We start from the raw sequence: 26148 nt of genomic DNA, 5'->3' as shown, positions 1-26148 counted from the left end.
TCGATGGGATTGAATTCGAATCCCCTGGTATGTTTCTAAGTCTACCGTTTGAGGTAAGTCAGCTTGAGCATGTCCCGAATTGCACATCTCTTCCCTCTCTTATGCCCACTCTTATATTTAACAGTGATCACTTTTCAGTTAAGTTTCAGCACTTAAGAAGAATTGTGTATTGATTACAGTGTTCAACCAAAAGTATTAAGTAGAACAAACAAAAAAAAAATACTAAGAGGGATAACATATTAAGCTGCTCATCAACAGTCAGGGTGAGGGCTGATCAAGTCACCGTTTCTCATAGTGTTCATTTCACTTTAACAGGTTTCCTTTTTGGTGCTCAGTTAGTTGTCACCTATCAAGGAGAACTATACAGCAGTCAAAAACAACAAAATCCAGTCATTTGCAACAAGATGGAGGAATTTGGAAAACATCATGCTGAGTGAATTAAGCCAGTCCCAAAGGGACAAATATCATATGTTCTTCCTGACTGGGGACAACTAACTGAGCACCAAAGGGGAAACTTGTTGAAGTAAAATGGACACTATGAGAAACAGTGACTTGATCAGCTCTTGTCCTGATGGTTGATATACAATGTAATACTTTATCCATTTTAGTATTTTTTTTTGTTCTAGTACCATTGGTTGAACTCTGTAATTAACACACAATTATTCTTAGGTGTTTAAATTTTAACTGAAAAGTGATCCCTGTTAGGAATTTGGAAAACATTATATTGAGTGCAATTTGACATAAATTCTTAGAAGAGGTCTATGAGAGAGCAAGCTGTAAGTAGTAAATTGAATCAAGTCAAGTACTAAACCGTATTACTGTTTTAATTGAGATTATTTTTCTCTCTAATATTTCTTGACAGTCCGAAAGATACTCTAAAAACTGTTTTATATTTTCTATTGGATTCCATAGGAATTGTAACAAAGATATCTACACAATTGAATATCTACCTAATAATTGCAATTATACTAAACATGAAATAATAAATTAAGAGGATCGTTAAGGTAGTGACAATATGTGAAGGAAAGTGCTTTTTATTTTTTAAAGGTTTTTATTTATTTACTTGAGAGGTAGAATTACAGGCAGAGAACAGGAGAGAGAGAAAAGTCTTTCATCTGCTGGTTTACTCCCCAAATGGCTGCTACAACTGGAGCTGGGCCTATCTGAAGCCAGAAGCCAGGAGTTTCTTCCTGGTGGGTGCAGGGATCCAAGCACTTGGGCCATCTTCCAGTGCTTTCCCAGTTGGATCAGAAGAGGAGCAGCCAGGACAAGAATCTGCACCCAAGGGGATGCTGGTGCTACAGGTTGAAGCTTAGTCTACTGCACCACAGCACTGGCCCTGGAAAGTACTGTTTAAAATAAGCTAAATTATATAAACAGACATTAGGCAATCCACTCTAATGAAGTATTGACAGTGATTAATAACAACTCTGAGAGGTGTTTTCTTACCTTTTCATGCTTATACATCCTCTCTCTTTTCTGTCACAACAGTTACAAATGATTTGTTCAGCAGTCATTTCTATATTAACTAACAAAATGTATGAAAAGATAGAAATGCAGACTGTCAATATTTCAAGCTTAATTTTAGAGAACTACTATTTACTAAACATAAAAGCTGTGAAAGTAATTTCAAAGGAAAAGTTAAATAGACTTGATTATATAAAATTAAAAGTGGCTTTGCATAAAATGACTTAATTAAAATAGAAATCAGTTAACAAAAAAGATAGAGATAAGCAAATTGATAATCATTTGATATGCAAAAGACTCTTACAAGACCATAAAGAAGAGTAACATGTCCATCACTAAACAGCAGAGAATATGAATAGGTGACTCAAGAAAGATGAATAACTAATAAATTAAAGGTGAAATGAGTAACAGCATCGACTATTAAAGAAATGAAAAAGCAGTTATAACTTTTACCCTAAAAATAACTAAAAACTTTTTTCTTAATGAAAATATGCTTGAGAAATGTATAGTAAAGGCATGGTGATAACAGTGCAGACTGAAGGTCTCAAAGATTGATGTGGACATGTTTCTATAAATCTTCTTAGTAATGTGAATCGAAGTCTTGAAAAAACATTTGTACTCTTTGTGTCCAGTAATTTATCTCCTGTACCATCAAAATGCTGAGAAAGGAGAAATCCGTAAAATGTACTCATTGCAGTGCTGTTTTTTAAAAAGACCTTTAAAATTTATTAGAAAGAGTTACAGAAAGGGAGAGAGATAGGAGAGGGCTTCCCTCTGCTGGTTCACTTCCCACATGGCCACAATGCCCAGGGCCAGTCTAGGCTGAAGCCAGGAACCTGGAACTCCATTTTGGTCTCCCACATAGGTGGCAGGTTCCAAACACTTAGGCCACCTTCAGCTGCTTTTCCATGCACATTAGCAGGGAGCTGGATGTAAAGTAGAGTGAGCAGCTGGGACCTGAACTCCGACCGGCATTTCATATGGGACGCTGACATTGCAGGTGGTGGCTTAACCCACTGGAACACAGTACCAGCCCACAACATTTTTTTTTTTTAGAGGCAACAGATTTAATGTATTTCATATACATAGTTCTAGGAAGATAATGCTACTTTCCACTCTCCCTACCTTCCTCTGTAGCTCCCATCCTCCACATCAGTCCTTCTTTTTTTTCTTTTAATTTTTGTGACAACATACTTTCAATTTACTTTTTCTCAAAAAGATTTATTACTCAAAAATCAGAGTTACAGAGAGGAAAAGGCAGAGAGAGAGAAAGAGAGAGAGAGAGAGAGAGAGAGCGAGCGAGCATGCACCATCTTCTGTCTGCTGGTTCACTCCCTGAATGGCTACAATGGCCAGAGCTGGGCTGATCCAAAGCCAGGAGCCAGGATCTTCTTCCAGGTCTCCCATGTAGGTGCAGAGGCCCAAAGATTTGGGCCATCTCCTACTGTTTCTCATGTCATAGCAGAGAGCTGGTTCGGAAGTGGAGCAGCCAGGTCTCAAACCGGTGCCCATATGGGATGCCATCACTGCAGACAGTGACTTTACCCACTACGCCACAGTGCCAGCCACCCAATTTACTTTATAATCACAAGCTTAATCCTTCACTAAATAAAGAAATTGAAAAGTAGTAAATAGAAAAACACTGTTCCTCAGGAGTATGGATAAGGGCTATAAACAATAATCAAATCTCTGTCAATTCCACTCATATACATTACTTTTTTGTACTCTATATATTAGCTACCACAAAAAAGAGAATTGGATTAAAAATGTTCATGTTTGAATATAATACAGAATATTAAAAATATAAATGATTTTTTGAAATAGGATTTAATTATATGATAATATGTATACATGTCCATGTATGTATATGAGGGGGCTTCCAAATATTAACTTACAAATTAGTTAAAAGATATCGGGAGGCAGGTGTTTAGCCTAGTGGTTCAGATGTCTGCATCCAGCATCAGAATACCTGGGTTCAGTTCCTAGTCCAGTTTCTAGCACAGGTTTCTCCTAATGCAGATGCTGGGAAGCAATGGTGATGGCTCAGTTTCTTGACACCCATGTGGGAGGCCTGGATGGCATTCTTGGTACCAGCTTTGACTGGCCATGGCCCAATGCTAGCCTAACCCTCAGGCTATCCCTGCCCAGCCCCAACTGTTTTGGGCACTTGGGAGTGAAGCAGTGGGTGGTAGGTCATAATTCTCTCTCTCTCTCTCTCTTTCTCTCTCTCTCTCTCTCTTCTCCTTTATCTCTTTGACTCTCTAATAATAATAATAATAATAATGATACACATTTTCCATTAACTTTTTGAAGTTATCTCATATATAAAACGAATGATGTAAAATTTTATTAATGGAATTTGTTTATTTCTTCAAATATGCTTCTGCTATCTGTACAGGAGGAAAAGAATTACTCAAATATGATAGAAAGTATAAAACTCAGATTGTTTCTCAAGGTGATATCCAATTTTTTCAAAACCTGTGCTTTCAGCCGGTGCCGCGGCTCAATAGGCTAATCCTCTACCTTGCGGCACCGGCACACCGGGTTCTAGTCCCGGTAGTGGCGCTGGATTCTGTCCCGGTTGCCCCTCTTCCAGGCCAGCTCTCTGCTGTGGCCAGGGAGTGCAGTGGAGGATGGCCCAAGTGCTTGGGTGTCTTGGGCCCTGCACCCCATAGGAGACCAGGAGAAGCACCTGGCTCCTGCCTTCGGGTCAGCGCGGTGCACCGGCCGCAGCACGCCAGCCGTGGCGGCCATTGGAGGGTGAACCAATTGCAAAAGGAAGACCTTTCTCTCTGTCTCTCTCTCTCACTATCCACTCTGCCTGTCAAAACAAACAAACAAACAAACAAACAAAAAAACCTGTGCTTTCGTTCTCTAACTTTAAAACTTCACTAAACATAGGTTTGATTACTACTGTTCGAACAAAAATAAAGTCACCAGGCTTTATGATTGGGCTCCTATTTCTAGACCTACACTGGGTCTCCCTCCTCTCCTCTGTATCCCAGCTCTAGACTTATTTCCTCCAAAGCATCATACTCTTTCAGAACATTCCAGGGTCTGCCTGGAACTCTGTTCCAAACTCCTCCATTCTTCATCATCTAATTCTTGCTCCAGCTGCCTTTCAGTCCTCTTTTTGGACTCTTTAGAACAAAGGCATTAGAAGCAAAGAGAATTTGGATGAATTTAGCGAAGATGTGGCATGGAGCAATGCAGAGTATATTCACGACATTCAACTGTTGAGAGTTGGATTCTAAAGTTGTCTGAAAGCTTTTGAAACTTCCTTTATGAGGTTTCAGTTTTCCCATCTACAAAATGTGGTAATAATACTTTTTGCAGAATTGTGGTATTTATATAAAAGGATTATTTGGGATATCTGACACAGCATGTATTTAAGTGAAAACTGTTTTTTATTTTTTTAATTTTACTTAAAGTATACAAATTTCGTATATACAGATTTGGAACACAGTGATTCTTCCCACCCAACCCTCCCTCCTGCCCATGCTCTCAATTTTCTTCCTCCTCTTTCTCCTATTCTGACTTAATTTTTACAAAGATCTATTTGCAGTTCACTTTTTACTCATAAGATTAACCCTACACTAAGTAAAGAGTACAACAAATAGTATTAGGACAAAAAACAAAACAAAGCAAAACAAAAACTGTTCCTCAACAGTAGAGTTAAGGACTATAAACAATCATTGAATCTTAAAATGTCAATTCACTCCTATACATTAATTTTAGGAACTCTGCTAGTTACCACAGATCAGGGAAAGCATATGGTATTTGTCTTTTTGGGACTGGCTTATTTCACTAAGTATATTGGTTTCCACTTGCATCCATTTTGCTGCAAAAGACAGAATTTCTTCCTTTTTTTAACCTCTGAGAAATAGTCCATAGTGTATGTTTCTTTATCCAGTCTTGAGTTGGTGGACATTTGGGTTGATTCCATATCCTAGCCATTGTGAAACGAGCTGCAATAAACGTGGGGTATAGATAACCCTTTTATATACTGATTTCATTTCCTTTGTATAAATTCCCAGGAATGGGATGGCTGGGTCATATAATAGATCTATATTCAGATTTCTGAGGTTTCTCCATACTGTCTTCCACAGTGGCTGTCCCAGTTTACATTCCTACCACCAGTGCCACATCCTCACCAGCATTTGTTGTTTGTTGATTTCTGTATGAGAGCCATTCTAACTGGGGTGAGGTGAAACCTCATGGTGGTTTTGATTTGGGTTTACCTGATTGTCTGGCTAGTGATCCTGAGCATTTTTTCATGTGTCTGTTGCCATTTAAATTTCCTCTTTTGCAAAATGCCTGTTCAGTCACTGTTAATAAAGAAATGATTTACATTTAGAATTAGACAGCAGAATGCCTTTTGATAGATTAAAATGGAATGCATACTTTAATTTGTAAAAATTTTTTTTCATACACATACACACTGATGCACAGTTTCTCTTCTGGCTGTTGAGAATAAATCTTCTGTAAATTATTCTGTAATTATTTTCTGTTTGTTTTTCTTACATGGACAGAAAAGAAGAATGAGACAAATTACCTACATGAATAAAACAAGGGATTTTTTTTTCACAGGCAGAGTGGACAGTGAGAGAGAGAGAGAGACAGAGAGAAAGGTTTTCCTTTTCCATTGGTTCACCCCCCAATGGCCGCTGTAGCTGGTGTGCTGCGGCCGGCGCACCGCGCTGATCCGAAGCCAGGAGCCAGGTGCTTCTCCTGGTCTCCCATGTGGGTGCAGGGCCCAAACACTTGGGCCATCCTCCACTGCCTTCCCCGGGCCATAGCAGAGAGCTGGACTAGAAGAGGAACAACCAGGACAGAACCCGGTACCCATATGGGATGCCAGCACTACAGGTGAAGGATTAGCCTATTGAGTCGCGACGCCAGCTGAAACAAGGGATATTACAAGGCCGGTGCTGTGGCTCACTTGGTTAATCCCTGGTGAGGCACTGGCATCTCATATGGGTACCAGGTTCTAGTCCTGGTTGCTCCTCTTCTAGTCCAGCTCTCTGCTGTGGCCCGGGAGGGAGGGCAGTGGAGGATGGCTCAAGTGTTTGGGCCCTGCACCCGCATGGGAGACTAGGAGGAAGCACCTGGCTCCTGGCTTCGGATCAGCGTAGCTGGGACCATAGCCGCCATTTGGAGGTGAACCAACGGAAGGAAGACCTTTCTCTCTTTCTCTCTCTCTTACTGTCAAATAAAAACTCTTTCAAATAAAAATAAAAATAAAAATGGGATATCACTACAAACTCTGCAGACATCAAAAGATAATAAAGGAATTTTACAAAGCACTCTATACCTATAAATTTGACAACTTAGCTTAAATGGAGCAGTTCTTAAAATAACACAGTTCACCCAATTTTGAATGAAACCGGTAATGTGAATAGTCATACAACTATTGAGGGAACTGAATTCATAATCTAAAAACGTTTCAAAAAAAAAGGGATCCCCAAACCCCCCATAGCTTTGCCAGAAAATTATAACAAGCATTTAAAGAAGAATTAACATGAATTCTGAACAGTCATTCTCTAAAAACAGAAGAGGAAAATGGAATTTAAGAGCTAATATGGTTTTCCCATGAACTTTTTAAAATCCCTTGTATTTCCCTAGTCTGTGTTATGAAACTAGTATCCCCTGATTTCAAAACAGATGGTTGGCCGGCGCTGCGGCTCAATAGGCTAATCCTCTGCCTTGCAGCGCCGGCACACCGGGTTCTAGTCCCGGTCCGGGCACCGGATTCTGTCCGGGTTGCCCCTCTTCCAGGCCAGCTCTCTGCTGTGGCCCGGGAGTGCAGTGGAAGATGGCCCAAGTCCTTGGGCCCTGCACCCACATGTGAGACCAGGAGAAGCACCTGGCTCCTGGCTTCAGATCAGCGCGGTGCCCCGGCCACGGCGGCCATTGGAGGGTGAACCAACGGCAAAGGAAGACCTTTCTCCCTGTGTCTCTCTCTCACTGTCCACTCTGCCTGTCAAAAAATAAAAAAATAAACGAACAAACAAACAAAACAGATGGTACATTGGCCAGCGCTGTGACTCACTTGGCTAATCCTCCGCCTGCAGTGCCGGCACCCCAATTTCTAGTCCCAGTTGGGGTGCTGGATTTGGTCCCAATTGTTCCTCTTCCAGTCCAGCTCTCTACTGTGGCCCAGGAAAGCAGTGGAGGATGGCTCTAGTCCTTGGGTCCTGCACCCGCATGGGAGACCAGGAGGAAGCAACTGCTCCTGGCTTCGGATCAGCACAGTGCACCGGCCGCAGCGGCCATTTGTGGGGTGAACCAACGGAAAGGAAGACCTTTCTGTCTCTCTCTCTCTCTCACTGTCTAACTCTGCCTGTCAAAAAAAAAAAAAAAAAAAGATGGTACATGTGCTCACACATACATGCATATATACATGCATGCACATTATAGATCAACATCCCTCGTGAATGTAGAATTGAAACAAATCCTTAACAAAATATTAGCAATACATAAATGGAATTATGTACTTTTGTCAAATGAGTTTTATTCCAGGGATATTAGAATGGTTCAATATTAAAAAATCAATAAGGGAAATCTACATAATTATATTAATTGATGCAGAGAAAACTCGTACGTTGCTGGTAGAAAACATAAAATGGCACAATGATTCTAGAAAATAGTTTGGAAGTTTCTTAAAACATTTAACTACCCTGTCTCCTGCAATTTATAATTCTGGTAATTTATCCCAGATAAATGAAAACATGTTCACCTAAGAACCTGTACACAAATATTTATGGCAAATGTATTCATAATAACTAAAAACTGAAATCCACCCAGATGCCCTTCAACATCTGTATCATTGAAAATTATTCAGCCATAAAAAAATGCAGACAGGGACAGCTCTTGAGCACAGTGGTTAAGATTCCTGCATCTCTATCATAGTGCCTGTGTTTGAGTACCAGCTCCACTTTAACTTCCAGCTTCCTATTTATTCACATCCTAGGAAGCAACAGATGAAGGCTTAAGTACTTGCGTCCCTGCTACCCATGTGGGAGACCAGGATTGAGTTCCAGGTTCCTGTCTTTGGCCTTAGCCCACATCTGACTATTACAGGCTTTTGGGGAAGTAAACCAACTTATTCTCATTCTCATTCTCTCTCTGCCTCTCTCCCCCCACCTCCTTCCCACCCCCTGCATTTCAAATAAAATGAAAGTAAATAAATAAATTTAAAAGGAGCAAGCTATTGATACATGTAACAACTTGGGTGAATCTCCAGAAAATTATGCTGAGTGAGAAAAGCCTATCCTATAAGGCTACATACTGTATGATTCTGTTTATGTAACACTCTTGGCATGACAAAATTCTAGAAAAAGAGACCAGATTAGTGGTTGCCAGAAGTTAAGGAGGAGGTGGGGGCAGGAGAGCAGTAAGTGTGGCTATAAAGGGCTACAAGAGGGAATCTTGTGGCAATGGATTTGATCATGGCTGTGATGTTGCACTGTAGGGTTGTTTGTGAGATGTTACCACTGAGGAAAACTAGGAGAAGGAAACACAAGCTCTCTCTGTGCTATTTATTTCAACTGCATGTGAATCTACAGCTATTGGAAATAAAAACCCGGGGCGTCATGGTGTTACAGGTAAAGCTAGTGCCTGTGATGCCAGCATCCCATATGGGCACTGGTTCGTGTCCCAGCTGTTTCATTTCTGATCCAGCTCCCTGCTAATGGCCTGGGAAAAGCAGCAGAGGATGGCCCAAGATGAGACCCAGATGCAGCTACTGGTTCCTATCTTCAGCCTGACCCCGTGCTGGCTGTTGGAGCCATTTGGGGGATATACCAGCAAAAAGAAGATGTCCCTGTCTCTCCTTCTCTCTCTGCAACTCTGCCTTTCAAATAAGTAAATAAACCTTTAAAGATATATAATAAAAATTTAGTTAGTAAACTATTTTTTAAAGCAATGTTCACCTTTTTTTGTAAAAATTTCTGTCTTGCACCCACACACAGTGATACGTGCTTCCTATTTTGGCTGCTCAGAACATATCTTCTATAATCCATTGCATAATTACTTCCTGCTGTTCTTAAAATGAAGCAAATCATTTTAAATTATTTTTTCAAAAAGTTCCTATATATAGGAAATTAAGTTGTTCTTATTTTTAATTTTGGACACATTTGAATTTGCCAAGAGCATCTATGAAATATTAATGTATAAATATTTGAAGTACCTAATTCAAAAAATAAGTTTTGCAAGATAGTCATTAACAACCTTAATGCTGAAAGAAGCTTGCATAAGGACAAACTCCGTGGTTTGGAGGTCAAAATGCTGTTCAGTTCTTCAATATCTACATTGAGACCAGAGTCATTTTTATGGAATAAACTAGCATAAAAACTGAAACTATTTTGCTCTCATGTCTTTATGCAGTCATTCCAGTCATTCCAGTACAGATCTGAGTAACTTGTTTGAAGAAACTAATTTGTATGAAGAAACTAACTCAGTTGAAGAAGCATATTACAAATTTTTCCATTTAAAAAAATTGTACGCATGCTTATACGTTAAATACAGGGAATATACTAACAGCTTTATAATCTCTCTTTTAAAAGAAAATAATTATATATGTTAAATCACAGCCAAGTATCTTTATATAAAAATGAAATGAATCTAAGAGATTAAAGCTGAAAATATAAAGATTTTAAAGTTTTTTTTTCCTTTTCTATAATAAAGCTTGTAATGACTGTGTTTAATATATAGAAGAATTAAATTATATTTGTTCTCATTTTCCATCTACTTATATTTTCTTTCTACACCCTTTTAAATAATTCATATTTTTTTAAAAATTAGGGGTGGGCATTGTAGTGAGTCATAGCCTGGGATGTCTCATCCCATCTTGGAATGCCTAGAATGGAGTCCTGGTACTGCCTCAATTTCCTGTTCAGCCTTTTGCTAACACACCTGGAAGGCAAGTGACAGCTGAAATGTGAGTCCCTGTAACCCAGGTGAGAGTTATGGGTGGAGTTCTTGGCTCCTGGCTTCAGCCTGGCCCAGCCTAGCTGTTGTGGCCATTTTGGAAGTAAACCTGTAGATGGAAGACCTTAATCTCTCTCTCTCTCTCTCTCTCTCTCTCTCTCTCTCTCTCTCTCTCTCCATCTCTCTCTCCATCTATCCATCCACCCATCTACCTACCTACCTTCCTAGCTATCTATCTCTGTCTCCCTCCTCCCTCTTCCTCCCTTCATCCTTCCCTTTCTCTCTTTCTCTTACTCCCCCTCCCTCCCTCTGTCTCTCTCTTTGCCTCTCTCTCTCTCCTTCTGTTCTTTGTTTCAAATAATGTAAATAAATAAATAAAAATGGATAAGCTTTTTTTAAAAAAAGCAATAGAAGAGTGGGAAAAATTGCTCATTAATATAAAGATGAGAAATTGAAAAGCTGTGAGGCTCTTGGCTCTACTTGTAATTTTGTGCTTACCTCTTTTTGCTTTAAGTGTGATGTTGCAGGGCGGAGGTGGAAATGCAACCAGTTTCAGCTCTCCTCCTTGCTAATTCTGAATCTGAAGTCTAAAATTAAAATAATAATAACTATTAATATCAATACTAGAGGCTTAGGGCCAGCGCTATGGTGCAGTGGGTGCTGGTTCTAGTCCCGGTTGCTCCTCTTCTAATCCAGCACTCTGCTATGGCCTGGGAAATCAGTGGAATCTGGCCCAAGTGCTGGGGCCCCTGTATACATGTGGTAGACCCAGACCCAGAAGAAGCTCCTGGCTCCTGGGCTTCAGATCAGTGTAGATCTGGCCATTGCAGCCATTTGGGGAGTGAACCAGCAGAAAGAAGATCTTTCTCTCTGTCTCTTCTTCCTCTCACTGTCTGTAACTTTACCTCTCAAATAAATAAATAAAATAAAAAAAAATACTAGAGGCTTAAATGAGATAACAAATCTCGAGAGCCTAGAAGAATGTCTATTCCTTTTAAAAGTACTCAGTATTCAGTCACATCTACTTTATTCCCTCATGATGATCATACATTTTATTTTCTGTTTGGCCATAATCTAGAAAGCGGAAGAATGTTATTTTGAAGATAAGGTTCTACATATTTAGAACAATTCTTAATCATATTAACATCAAATTCATGACAAAAAATATACCCCACTTAGAATTTTTCTCCTTTTACTAAAAATAAGAAAATATAAATTGTTATTAATTTGTGTATCTCAAAAAAGGTAGTAATAACTCTCTGCACTAAGTGTCTGAACTTCATCAGATCCGTTCTATGCATTATTTGCAAAGTAATCGACACAGATGTATGAAAAAATTTTCAGAACATTGAATAGATTCCAAATATTTACATTTTCTTCCCCTATATATGCTATTACAATGACAAGATAAGCATAAAATTAAGAACAAATTCATAGTAGAAATGGAAAATAAGAAGTGCTGCCATAAGAGGCATTTGAGAAGTTCTGAAAGGTAAAGGGAAAATGTTGGGTTTAGACAAAACCAGAGGAAGAAATCCACAAACACTGATAGAGAAGACAGGATATTACTGGAACAGTGGACGCACTTGACAATCTCATTAGAGCTCTATGAAAAATCACAAGCTCAAGCAACAAGGCATGAGTACCAGAGGTGGCAGAGAGTAGTCAGGGCAACTCACAAACCTCAGTGTTTAGATAAGGGGCCCTTGACTTTTTTTTTCAAATATTTTTATTTATTTATTTGACAGGTAGAGTTACAGACAGTGAGAGGGAGAAACAGAAAGGTCTTCCATCCACTGGTTCACGCTCCAAATGCCCACAACAGCCAGAACTGGGCTAATCCAAAGCCAGGACCCAGGAGCCTCCTCCAGGTCTCCCATGTGGATGCAGAGGCCCAAAAGCACTTGGGCCATCTTCTGCTTTCCCAGGCCTTCATCAGGGGGCTGGATTGGAAGAGGAGCAGCCAGTACTAGAACCAGTGCCCATATGGGATGCCGGCACTGTAGGCAGAGGATTAACCTATTGTGCCACAGCACTGACCCCAGGAGCCCTTGACTTTGTGGTTTACCCATGGGTAGTAATAACTGTCTGAATAAGGTGAAGAGTCTGCTGAAACCACTGGTGTCCGAGTGGAGGCAGGAGAGGGAGACAGTGCCGCATCCAGAGAAATGGTTCACAAGAGCATCAAATATTTGGTGAAGATTAACAACCAAAAATAAAGAAATCGGGTTCAATGAACAACTCTTAGAAAACAGAATTAATGCCAAAAACAGTTTCTGATTAGTTTCCTTGGAAATATTTGAGAGATCATTGTACTCATAAAATTAAAAACAGACTGTGAGGGTACTTCAAAAAGTTTATAGGAAAATGGCAATAAGAGATGTTTATTTTGATACAAAAAGTTGAAATCCTTGCATAGTCTTCTCATAATATGCATCTCTGTGAACTTTTTGGAGAACCTGGTATGCATGGGTTTCAATTTTTGTTTGCACCAAAATAAACTTATCTTCTATTTTCCATGAACTTCTTGAAATTCCCTCATGTTTTAAGAATGGAATACATGAGGGAAGCAAAATTTTGAAAAGTTCAAAACAAGATTACATCAGACATTATAATAAAATGTCTAAAGGTTTAGTGTCTTGTCTTATTGATTAACTGATGCATCTCCAAAGCCCAAGACAGTGCCTGACATGTAGCTAATGGTCAGTATGTATTTTCTGAACAAACTAATGGAAGTGCTATTCTAAACAATGTAGTACTCCCAGAATATAAATCAAGAAGAACTGTAGAGCTGTATCATCCACTTACTAGAGAGCTTAGAAGTAGGAGAAGCTACATCAGTTCTTAGCAGAGTGTGATGTTAGCACAGAAACACACAAGTAGATTGGTGGGAACATAATAGAGCCCCAAAATATAAAAACAATCTATATAACAAAGGTGACATTTCAAATTAGGGGAGTAATAATGATTTGAGGATGGTAGTCTGTCTTTTTTTGGGAAAAATTTAGAATATTTAAAATATTTTAAAATATTTAGAATTAAGCATTATTCCCATATATCATACACACAAAATATCCCAGGTTAGTACCCCACTCACTCTAGTTTTTAATACCTAATTTTACTCCAAATGACTTGATAGGACGGTGTTTCCTTTGAATATAGTTTATTCACGGGACAATGTCTAGAAAATCTGTTATCTGCACATGTTTCACATGTTTCTGCTGATGACACCAACTAATTTTCTGATATTCAACAGTCTTCTCTGCAAACTCATTGTGACCCTGGATTTGCTTGGATAATTTAATATCATCATTGACTTTTGCTGGACCCACTTTTTCTTTCTACTGACACCAGTGTGTCTCCTTTAGTCCTATTTGACATTTTATTAGGAGGTTGAAGAAGTCCCTTCATAACTAAATTAAGTTAATCATATGATTTAGAATCCACTTAAATCCAACTAAGTGGATATTTTAAATGTTCATTAGTTTAAATAATTTGAGAATAACAGAGGAGGAAACATGAAAGTGAATATTTGAAACTTAGAATACAGAAAATTTAGAAGGAAATGTCACATTACCTAAGTCTCATCCTCATGAGGAATTATATGTCCTCATTTTATTCTCATATGGATCATTTATGTATGAGCTGCAGTAATACCATGAAATTCCTACTGTTGCATCAGAATATATTTCACTTCAATCTTTACCTCAACATAAAAATGTTCTCATGATAATACTTTCTGTTTGATGAAGAGAATTCAGAATATGTGTTGGCAACGCATGCCATCCCATATGTGACACCAGTAAATTCACACACTAGTGGATTTAACAATCCCTATTTAAGATGAGGATGGTTTCATAGGTGTGAGATCAGAGCAGTCTGGCTGGACCCAGTGCTCAGAATGTCCCCACACTTGGGGTTTAATGCTTTTTGATAGCCATATAAAATTCAAAATGGTTTTATCTCTGAATTTGCATTTTTAAGTGAAGTCTATGGGATAATGAATCATGTGTTGGGGCTCAGAGTCCTAGAACATTTGTAATCCCACCTCCCACCATATCCCCACCTTATGAGGTGTTATTGCTGGCTCTCTGCTCACCTATCTCTGGAGCACCTGGCCCACCAGCAACTGCTAGCAGAGCAGTGAGACCATGAGAATGGTGTGTGTGCTAAGTTGCAGGGCAGAGCCCCTGTGGACCTATAAGAGTGTACCCTCACTCTATGAGTACCCCATATGTTAGGGAGCGAGATATTAAGCAGCAGCTTCAAAATATTATGTATAGTTAGAAACAGACCCGTGGAAAAAATGAAAATAAAACAGTTTGTTTATTTCCCCTGATTTTGTAATAAAAGGTCCCACCTTTTCATGTTGCACTGATTCTAACAACTCTTTGTAGCTAACCCTACCTCCTTCACAGTCATTCCTGAACTGTTCAGTTTTAGCTCCTCACAGATAGTCCCTAACCACTGTAGTAGGAGTCACAAACTTTTCATAAGGGACCAGAAAGTAAAATACTTTCATCTTCTTAATTTATAAATCTCTGTTGCAACTATTGAAGTCTGCAGTTGTAGCGCAAAAATAGCCATAGACAAAATTAATGAATGAATACATGGCTATTCCCAATAAATATTTTTTACTTATCAGCTATGACATTTGAGTTTCATACAGTTTTCATGAATCACTAATATTATTCTTCCTATGATTTTTTTCAAACATTAAAAATGTGGGGAGCAGGTGATTGGCCTAGTAGTTAAGATTCCAGGTTGGGAACCCCTGCATCCCATATCAGAGTGCCTGGGTTTGAGTTCTGGCTCTTCTCCTGATTCCAGTTTTCTGCTAGTGCAAACCCTGCAAGGCAAGGCAACAAGTGATAGCTCAAGTGATTGGTCCCTTCCACCCATTTGGGAGACATGGATTGAGTTCCTAGATTCCAGCCTCAGCCTGACCCAGCCCTGGCCATTTGGGCATTTGGTGAATGAACCAGAAGATGGGAAATCTGTTTTTTTCACCTTCTCTGTTTCAAATAAATAAATATGTAAAAATTTTATACAGATGCATAACTGTGGAAAACATTCTTAGCTCACAGACTTTATAGAAATAGTCAGAAGCCTGGATTTGGCCCATGAACTGTAGTGTGCTGACTCATTACTAAAACATAATGCTTCTCATTTTCCGTCATCTCAGCTGCTCAGTGAGCTTTAGGCAATGACTTCCTCTTCAATGTTCCTTATGCTGGCTGGTAATAACCAACAGACCATTCTGAAGAAAGAAACAGGAATGAGAACAGATGATTTGTCGCTCCTCTGTGGCTTTCCTTTGGAATTTCCATTAGCCTACCTGCCCTGTTCCAGATATTTCTTTTGAAGCCGTACTACAGTGAGGTCATAGCACTCTGATTAAAGAAAGGAATTTATCATGTACACTTGAATAAATGTGTTCTGAGCAGTCTAAACTGCATCTCTATAGCATATAAGCATACATCTCACATAATTCCAGTATAGTGGCATAAATTTGCATTTCCCACACATAAAAAAATGTACTGTGTGGCATTCATCCAAATGAGAAATCTGGGTGTGACCTAGACTTCTCTCTTAAAATCAGCCTTCACAACCAATCAGATATCAGGTACTAAAGACTTAACTGCCTTAGCATCTCCTAAGAACATCTGCTGTCCCCAACTCCATTGCTGCTACTATACTTCAAGTTCATACTATGCCTTGGCTGGACATAATTAAAGTAATCTCCCTTTAGTCCCACCATGACCAATCCATTATGTAAACAATGAAAGGGATTTTATTAAAAACTGAAACCCAGTTATGAGGTTCTCTTGCTTGGAATCATTCAGTAGTTCATTAAAATACTCAGGTTAATAACCAAACTCCGGTGCCGCAGCTCACTAGGCTAATCCTCCGCCTTGTGGCTCCGGCACATCGGGTTCTAGTCCCAGTCGGGGCACCGGATTCTGTCCCGGTTGCCCCTCTTCCAGGCCAGCTCTCTGCTGTGGCCCAGGAGTGCAGTGGAGGATGGCCCAAGTGCTTGGGCCCTGCACCTGCACGGGAGACCAGGATAAGCACCTGGCTTCTGCCATCGGATCAGCGTGGTGCGCTGGCCGCAGCGCACTGGCCGCGGCGGCCATTGGAGGGTGAACCAATGGCAAAAGGAAGACCTTTCTCTCTGTCTCTCTCTCTCACTGTCCACTCTGCCTGTCAAAAATAAATAAATAAATAAATAAATAACCAAACTCCTTAACAGAGCTCTCCAACTTCCAGCGTCTCATCTTGTGAGCCCCTACTACCATCACATACACTGTACTACAGCCATACCAAACTACTTGCAGTTTTTAACTTTCCTTCTCACCATTTTCTTCTACCTGCCTGCCACATCTGCTTAACAAAAATTCATCAAAACCTTTTCTGATCTCTGTTATGTAGAAGCTTACCTTATATTTTGTCCCCCTTATATTGTATGCTGCTGCATATTTTTTATTTCTTTTTATTTTGAGATTTATTTTTGTTTATTTGAAAGGCAGAGTTATAAAGAGGGAGAGAGAAGTCTTCCATCCGCTGGTTCACACCCCAGATGGCTGCAACAGCCGGAGCTGTGCCCATCCAAAGCCAGGAGCCGGGAGCTTCACACAGGTCTCCCACACAGGTTCAGGAGCTCAAGGACTTGGACCATCTTTTACTGCTTTCCTGGGACATACCAAAGAGCTGGATTGGAAGCAGAGCAGCCGGGACTTGAACCAGCGCCCATGTGGGATGCCAGCACTGCAGGCAGTGGCTTTACCCGCTATGCCACAGCACCGGCTCCAGTAGTTCTTATTTTTGCACTGAAGCATAACTGTTGTATTACTTGTCTCCTCCCTTAAACACCATCCCTCCGCCCACCTCAAGTCTATAGTCACCTGTCTTATTTTTTATTCCCATCACCATGCTTACTGTGGTATCTGCAGCTTAGTATCATTCAGCAAATATTTGTGGAATGAATTAATTCACCAAAAATAGATTTTGTTTTCATGATTGCATAACAAATTGTGTTTTTAATGCAATAGAATTATGCATGGATGGGGTTCAGAAACATACATTTAGAAACACTTAGAAGTAAAGGGATCATATACATGAGTTGGCTTGACCTTTATAAAACTTATGGGAGGGAACATTATAGAAATTTAATTCATTGTCCATACATAAAGTGAAACAAATTCACAATACAGAGCAATAAAACAAAACCTAGAACGGTGGACACACCTGTGTTTCCAATGGGACCAGTGTCATAGCTCGTGCCATTTTAATTACTGTTATAAAGTCTAGTGGAAAGGACATTGAATGTGAAATTGGGATTCAGTAGCTCCAAGGACAGACATTTCACAAGAAACCTAGCCTTACACTAAGCCCTGATCTTTTATACTGCAAAAACAACTGAGTCTTCTGTGGGTACTAATTTGAATTCTATTAATAAGTTAATGTGTCATAATAATAAATGACTTGCACTTTATTGCATAATATTATTTATGATTCTCAGCCTCTTTCATACGAATATTACAGTGGTAGAAGAGCAGAGCATATTGCAATAATTTATATACTTTATCTTTTTAAAACTTAGTTTTAAAATGTTTTCCCTATGTCTATTTTAGATCATAGACTAAATGATATCTACTTGAAAAAAACATGATGAGTTTGAGATATAGGATATATGTGAATTTTGCAGGAAAACAGAGTACAGTGATTAACAAATATTTGAGGGAAGTGAAAGCTTTGGGAAATGAAAAGTATAATAAACTTTATTGTTAAGACCTTACATTTAATCTTGTGAATTATAAGAGATCATCAGTATTTCAGTAATATAAATAAGAATAAAAATAAAATTTGGATTGATTCTTGAGGATTGTATATATATACCCTAGAGTAAAAAAGATTGCACTTTTTCTGAAAGCTGATGGTAGAAGTTCTGCCAGGTAGGGGAAAAAAGTGAATAAAATTAAAAGTCTGGAGAAAAAGACCCAGGAAACATCCATAGGGAATAACCCACTACTAACGAAGGATATTGTATATATCTGCTATTACTCTGTGATTTTATATTTTATGTTTAAGTTGACTTTTCTTGTTATTTGGGGATTAATTTTAAAAAGAAAATCAAAATTCACTACAAATACCAAGTAGTGTCTTAGATCCAAGAAAATGTTCTACATAACTTTGCTGAATTCTGATGATTAAATTCCTGCATATGGTATTTGGGGACAATATCTAATGCCACCAACTCCTTGGACTCTATAAAGAGTCACAAGAGGGAACTGCCTTAATTATGCTTCAATGTTATAGGGGACCTTTTATTATTAGATTCTATATCCTCAGGGTCTGGCAAATGCCAGATGCTTAATAAAATGTTAGTTGAATGAACAGTGTGTTAAAATTGCAACTTTCAAAATGGATCACTAAGAGAAATTCTATGTACTGTATTTTTACAATCTGGGGAAATCAAATTAAAAGCTTAAATTGTTATATCGTCTATGCCACAATATTTTGTCATTAAATAATCTTTATTCATCAAGTGGTTATTTACTACCTCTTTGTAAAATGAAATTGTGTTATAGGTATGAAACTTACTTTGAAAAAAATGTCGCTTAGATTAGATTGATGGGGAGATTGTGTTAAAGGTGAATATGATCATATTAATACTTTGTGCCACTCATTTATTTTAGCCTAAACAACGAACATCCATTGTATCGTCTCTGGATTTTCATCGAATGAATCACAACCAAGAATATTTTGAAATCAACACATCTGCAGGGTGTACAAACTTTACTTCCAGCCCTCCTGGCAGTCCACCCACCTCTTCTGTGGAAACCACAGAAGTCAAGAATGAGGGAACTGACCGTGCAGGTAAAGCAGTCACTTTATGCAGCCATATTTTTTAACTTTTAAGACTTAAGCCTTTATGCTTTAGAGGAATTAAAAGGAATCTTTGTGCAAAATGCATTGCTTTTAGCTCATCTATATGCATGGCAATGCAGGGCTTCAGATTTTTGTCAGAGTGTAGATACAATATTCTTTTGAAATACATAATGAACTTTTGGGAGTCAGATATTAAAGACAATGACTTAACATTATTATGGTAGTCAAATAGCAGAGGCCCAGAAATACTCCTTTTCCACTGCTGTTTACCCCTCTCCAAACAGTGATGTCAGTTCAGCACACTCCTTTGTTAGCAACTGCTTTCAGGCTAGAGAACTCATATCAAGGACGTCTAAGCTAAGACTAAGCTGGACTGTGTGGATGGGTGGTCTAGAAATCTGCTTAATCCAAGGGAACTTGGAGAGGGTAAGACTGGGGGTAAGGGCAAGATGAAGGGAAGGAACCACAGCCAATAAGGTACCCCTGGTTCCATCCAGTGAGATTGCCCCTGCTTCCTTTCTTTGAGAGACAAAGAGCTAATAACTGGTAAGGCCAAGGGACAGAAATGGGAGAATTGAGACCTAAAGAATCTCCCCTCCTTCTGATTTACAGTAAGTAAACTGCAATCGCTTTTTAAAACCCAGTAGATATGATTAATATGAATTTTAGAATCATAAAGTAAGGTCAGTATATGTATTGCATGTAATCTGTTCAAAATGAGTGTGTGTATATGAGGATATAGAAGTACATGCAGGACTTATTTAAGTCCTTTGATATGACTACTTGTAAAAGCATTAATACAAGCATTCCAAAAGAAAGTATTTTTCCTGAGAGAAAAAAGCTAAGACCTTAAAACAGGAAAAAAGCTAAGTTTAGAAAATAGTTAAAAGAGAGTGGTAAGATGGATGTTCCATGGACGTTCTAATCCAACCTTTCACGGCAGCCAGAGTGTTACTTATAAGATGTAAATAAAACTGTAATATTACCATACTTAAAATGCTTCAATGACCTCCCATTGTGCTTAAAATAAAATCCAATCCCTTACCAATGCCAATGAAGCCCAGGTTAACTTGATTCCTGAGTAACTCTTTTATCTTTAGCAAGCCCAGCCTGCCTCTCATCAGCCTTCTTTTCTGGGCATCAGGCCCTGGAATTTTTGCACTTTGGTTCTTTATGCCTGCAATCTGGGGCTTCAAATTGTCATGTGGCTGGGTACCATTTAGGTTTTGGCTCAAGGGCACTGCACTTTCTCATAGAAACCTTCCCAGAGCACCCTATCTCAAGTAGAAGCCCTTAGTGGATGATAATGCTTATAATAATGACACAAAAAGAAGCAGCAGCAAATACATAACACAATTAATGAATCACTATTGTAGGCACTTTGCATTTATCAACTGATTAAAACTTCACAACTATCATATAAATAGTATTATTATTTATAGATAAGGAAATATAGACACAAAGATGGTAAGTAACTAAATAATTGCCCATAAAAACAGAGTTGGGATTCAAACATCGTGTGGAGTGCATTTTCTTAACCATTTTTCTATGTTTGTCTAGTTACTTCTGTCAAATCAGTCTATTGTTTTTTTCATGTACCTTTACTTAATATATAAAAATATATTTACCATTTATTTACTTAATTATTATAGTTTCCCTTCTTTCTGGAATGTGAGCTAGAATTGATGGATCTCTGCTGAAGTCAGGCTGCCTAAGTTTGATTGCTGAGACTTAACGTCTCACCTAGCTATGAGACATGACCTCTTTTTGCTAGTTTTATTTTCTATAGAATTAGATAAACAATGATTTAATTAGATTAATATGCTTTGCAATGTAGTAAGACAAATAAAATGAGGGGCAGTCATTTGGCCAGGTGGTGAAGGTACCTAAATCCCATATCAGTGTGACTGGGTTCAAGTCCTGGCTCCACTTCCAATTCTATCTCCCTGCGAATACCCACCCCTAGAGGCAACCAGTGATGGCCTGCAAGGAGCTGGGTCCCTGCCACACATGTGGAAGACTTGAATTGAGTTCCTGGCTTTTGGCTGGGCCTTGTGGATGTTTGGAGAATGAACCAGTGAATGGGAGTATTCTCTCTCTTTCTCTCTGCCTCCCAATTAATTAAATTTTAGTGAAGAGCACAGTATCTGGCACATAGTGCTTAATAAATGTAACTATTAGTAGTAGTAATACTATTATATAATTCCTTGTGGTCCAACCTGGTGTTGAACACCAGCATTTTCTGTATGTCTGCCACATACCTTACGCAATTTTACAAGAGAGGAGAGAAGTGATATGTGGACTTAGAGAAGGGCTCTGGGCATATACTTATTCAAATTGGTATTGAGTTACTAATTCAGTGGCTAGTTCACAATTTAGAATCCTAAAATGGAATGAATGACATAAACTTTGATACTTACCTTTAGGAGATCTTCCTCTGCTTTTAGTTCCAGAGCTTGTTATTTTAAAATGTGTTTTTCAACAATTCTTTGAGTGATGTCAAAATATCATTTCTGTTTTTTCTTTGTTTTCAATTAAAAGCAAAAGAAATTATAGGTGTAGTTCCAAAGTCCTGGTGCGTTCTCTCTTCCCTGAGGCTGACCACCAGAGGGAGCAGATGAGAACACAAACATGCTACTGCTGCCAGGACTTCAGGGGCACCAGCCGCAGTGTGCGAAGACATTTTAATTATCAGAATATTTTCATGTTTGACCTTTAGGCAGAACCAAAATGTCACCTTTTAATAGTTGAAAGGTTTTCTAGTAGCATGTTACTCTTGTTTCCTAATGTAAGATCTCACTTCCATATTTCATCAAAAATTCTAGGAGAGCTTGATACTTAATAATAATATGAAAGGACAGTGCTGACTTACTTTACATTAAACACTAAAGCTTTCAATTTTAAAAATAAAACTTATAAGGTAGGCATTTATCTACCTGAAAAAGTAGGATGTCATTATCTTGTACTTTACGTTTAAAAACCTTCATGTAAAGATACTACCACATGATCTATTTAAAAACTTTGTGGAAAATGGAATTAAAAGGTAAGCTTATTTTGGTTCAAAAGAAATTTAAATCCATGTATAAAAATGATGTTCAAAAAGTTCATGGAAAACAGGCCTTATGAAAAACCTATGTATACATTAAAAACTTTTTCAACCGAAGTAATCTTGTCTTTGAATTCCATTTTTTCTATTAACTGTTTGGAGTACCCCTGTCTATGAAAGCAAATGAGTTCAGGTGAGTTCAGTCATTGATTTGCTAGGTATTTTTCATCAAATCACTTAAGTTTTCTGATCTTTAATTTGCTCCTTGTAAAAGGGAAATAATATCTATTCTTTGGGTACCTGTAGTAATAAATGAGTGTACTTGTGTAAATGTATTTTATAAATTATGGCATAAGTTCTTTAATATATCATTATATTGTTTTCTTCTTCACTATTTGAAATCTATAGGAGTTATAAAACAGATGAGACTACTGTAAGTTGACACATACTTCTGCCAAGGGAGCTGACCCTTTCTTGATTTAGAAATATCAAAATTAACTGATAAATTTATAGTTCATTTCATAAATTGTTGCATGTACAAAAACATTAATTTTGACCAAACTGTTGCTTAACAAAACAAAGATTAAAATATCTTCAAGTATAGGTTGTGTGCTGCAACACATATTTTAGGTGAGCCAATGAGTTTTTTTCCATAACAGAGTCATTTCAAAAATCACCTGAATTGTAATTAAAGCTACAATTTTGGAATCATCAAAAAAGTCCTTAAAGGGGAAGGCCTTTGATTTTAGACTGTAGAATGATATGAATGGGTTTGCATTCAACCAGAAAGGTCACTCTAGTATTAATATGTAGCAGATAGATTTGAGATGAGGTGAGAGCCGAGGTGGAGAGAATGTGTCATCAGCAAGGGAAAGGTGTAAATGGATTTAAGCTATACAAAGAAATAGCAATTAACGGGTCAATGTAACTGATTGGATGTGCAAAGGTGAAGGAGAATAAGGCAGGCTCAAACTTTCTGTCTTAAATAGATGAATCAAATCCGCATGCTGTGCTTTGAAATAAGGAATATTTGGGGAGAGGCATTTGGCACAGTGGTTGAGATGCTACTTGGGATACCCTCATCCCATATTGGAGTGCTTAGGTCCAAGTCCTAACTCTGCTTCCAAGTCCAACTTCTTGCTAAGGCAAACCCTGGGAGGCACCAGTTACGGCTCTAGTACTTGAGTCTCTGCCACCCACATGTGAGACCCTGATTGGATTCAGGACTCCTGGCTTTGGCCAGGCACAGTCCCAAATGTTGCAGGCATTTGGGGAGTGAATTGCTGATGGAAGCATTCTCTCTTTCTCTTTCTCCCTCTCCCTCCTGCCCTCCCTCTCCCTCTAAAAATAAAAATAAAAAATAAAAGTTTAAAATCATGGAATATTTCTAGGTAAGAAGGTAAGTGTTAGGGTATAGAATAGATCATATAGAGCCTAAGAAGCCATTTAAATAAGGACTTTGGCTTTTGCTTGAAATGAAATGAGGGACCAATTAGGGTCTTTTGGGAGAGTTACATGGTCTAACTTCTGTTTTATGAGGGTTCTCTGGTTACTGTGTTGAGAATGGATGGAGGACGAACATACAAGGAAATAGGAAGGTCAGTTAGGAGATAATTACAGTGTTGCAGTAAGATGAGAGGGGAAGGCAGCTAAGATCAAAGGTGAAGCAGTGAAGGTGGAGAGAAACAGAGAGATGTTGGACATATTTTAAGGTATATCCACTAGGATTTCATTATAGAGTGAATGTGGTATATGAGGAAAATAAGAATCAAGTATGACTCCAAGATTTTTCTTCTGCATAACCATAAGAATAGATTTCCTATCATCTGACATGCAAGAGGCTGTGGGAAAAGCAGATTTTATGAACAGAGAAAAATGTCAGGAATTCATTTTAAGTTTGAGATACCTACTAGATATCTGAATAGATGTGTCAAGTCGGGAGCTGAAGTTCCAGTTTTAAGATATAAATATGAATATCATTATATAGATGATGTGGAGTGAGTGTCGAAAAAGAGGACCAAAAACTGAACTTGATGACTTGATGAAAGAAAGGAGGCAGGCATTGGGCATGGCAGTTAAGATGCTGCTTGCGAGGCAGCATCCAATATTGAGTGCCTGGGTCCATGTCCTGGCTCCGCTTCTGATTGCAACTTCCTGCTCATGTGCACCTGCGAAGCAGTAGATAATAGCTCAGGCAGTTTGGTCCCTGCCACCCATATAGGAGACCCAACTGAGTCCATTGACCAATAGCATCAGCTGGCCCAGGCCCAGCCATTACAGAGTGAACCAGCAGAGGGAAGATCTCTGTCTCTCTGTCTCTCTCTCCTCTCTCTCTTTCTCTCTGCCTTTCAAATAAATTTAAAAAAAAAATGAAAAAGAGGGAAAACCAATGAAGGAAGCTCAGAAGGAACAAACTGAGTCAGGAGGAAATCTGGTGAGGGTCGTGAGGCAGAGTGAGGAAGGAGTGATTAACTCTGACAAACGTGATGGGCAAGTTGAGAGGCATGAGCATGAAGACAGAAGTGACTTGGATTCAGGGATGTGGAGGACACTGCTGACTCAGCCAAGAGTAATTTGGTTAGAATTGATAGGACAAAAGCCCAATGTAGTAGACTTAAGGGAGAATATTCTGGGGGGGAGAGGACCTAGAACAAGTATAAAATATTGTTCCAAGGAATATCTCAGAAAGGAATTTTAAAGTTATGACAAAGAGGGAGAAGAAAGGGATGAGCCCTGTTAAGCAGGCAGAAATGTTGGTAGACAAGAGCTTGGACAACAAGCGGGATATTACAGGTATGGGAGTGAATGCTGCCCAGGTATCCTTGTGGTGAGAATCTATACAAGATCTTGTTTTATAGCTTCTATTTTGTCTCTAAAAGGCAACTTCAGTTGAGAACAGTGATGGAAGAGAAAGTGCGGACTTTGTGGAAAAAAGAGGATAATATAAAATTGTTGTTTGGGAGACAGAGTGATTGGACGAAGGAGGTACAGAATTAAAAACCCTTGGAGGTTCATGTTCATGAATTTAAAGTTAGCTTAGCTAATGCAGGTCGTGTTTTTCTCCATCCTAGGTCAGCTGGATAATGCAGGTGCAGAGTATTTGGACATTTATTCTCTTCTATATGTAGGTTGTGCTAAATGGGCTCATAGAAGTTATTGAAGAGCAAGGAAATATGAATGCAAGGGAGTAAGCATAAATTTTACCATAGAATTTAGCATGGAGAAAGAAGAGGAAGAGAACAAGGGAACACACAGCATTGAAAAATCAATAGGAGTTTTGGTTTGGAAATTCCAGGGGAGGTCGAGGGATTACTGGAGTCAGGATACTAAAGAAGAGGGCTGGAATGATGGTGGATTCTCAGAACTGAATGCACATGAAAAATGGAAATTATTATAATTATTGATAATCACAAGGTCTTCAGATCATGGGAGTAGCGGCTGAGTTAGCCTCGTCCCACACACAATAGCCTTAAACATAGTAATTAAGGCAGTACAACAGTTTCCTGGAAGAAATGTTTGATATAAAGAAACACATTCAGTTATACCTTGATCTCTATTCATAATACTTAAATTTACCTTTCCATTTCTTTCACAAATTAAGATACAGATTATACCCAAAACCACTTCTATACTTTGTTCTGATCTTCCTTGAGGTACCAAGTTCCTTGGCTATAGAATCCCACTGAGAGAGGCATTACATTCCAGCTTGCTCTCCCAAGGGACTTTCCCTGGTCCTGATCACTGGTTCATCTTATTCTCACTAAAAACATTTGAATGACCTGAGAGACCATCTGCAAAGGTATTTCAGATTG

General features: G+C 38.7%; 1 protein-coding gene across 23 annotated transcripts in view; it reads left to right on the top strand.

Moving 5' to 3' along the window:
* Positions 1-26148, top strand: part of ANKS1B (ankyrin repeat and sterile alpha motif domain containing 1B) — a 1216905-nt gene that overhangs the window by 500628 nt on the left and 690129 nt on the right. For all 23 annotated transcript variants that reach the window (XM_051846555.2, XM_051846554.2, XM_051846553.2 and 20 more), the window contains one exon: positions 19098-19278. In XM_051846555.2, coding sequence (XP_051702515.1) covers positions 19098-19278 — 181 coding nt within the window. The remainder of the gene's footprint in view (positions 1-19097; positions 19279-26148) is intronic.

This window comes from Oryctolagus cuniculus, chromosome 11 (assembly GCF_964237555.1).
Source record: "Oryctolagus cuniculus chromosome 11, mOryCun1.1, whole genome shotgun sequence".
In the NCBI taxonomy this organism is placed as follows: domain Eukaryota; kingdom Metazoa; phylum Chordata; class Mammalia; order Lagomorpha; family Leporidae; genus Oryctolagus; species Oryctolagus cuniculus.
The sequence above is the reverse complement of the archived record's forward strand: the minus strand, read 5'-3'. Positions and strand labels throughout refer to the sequence as shown.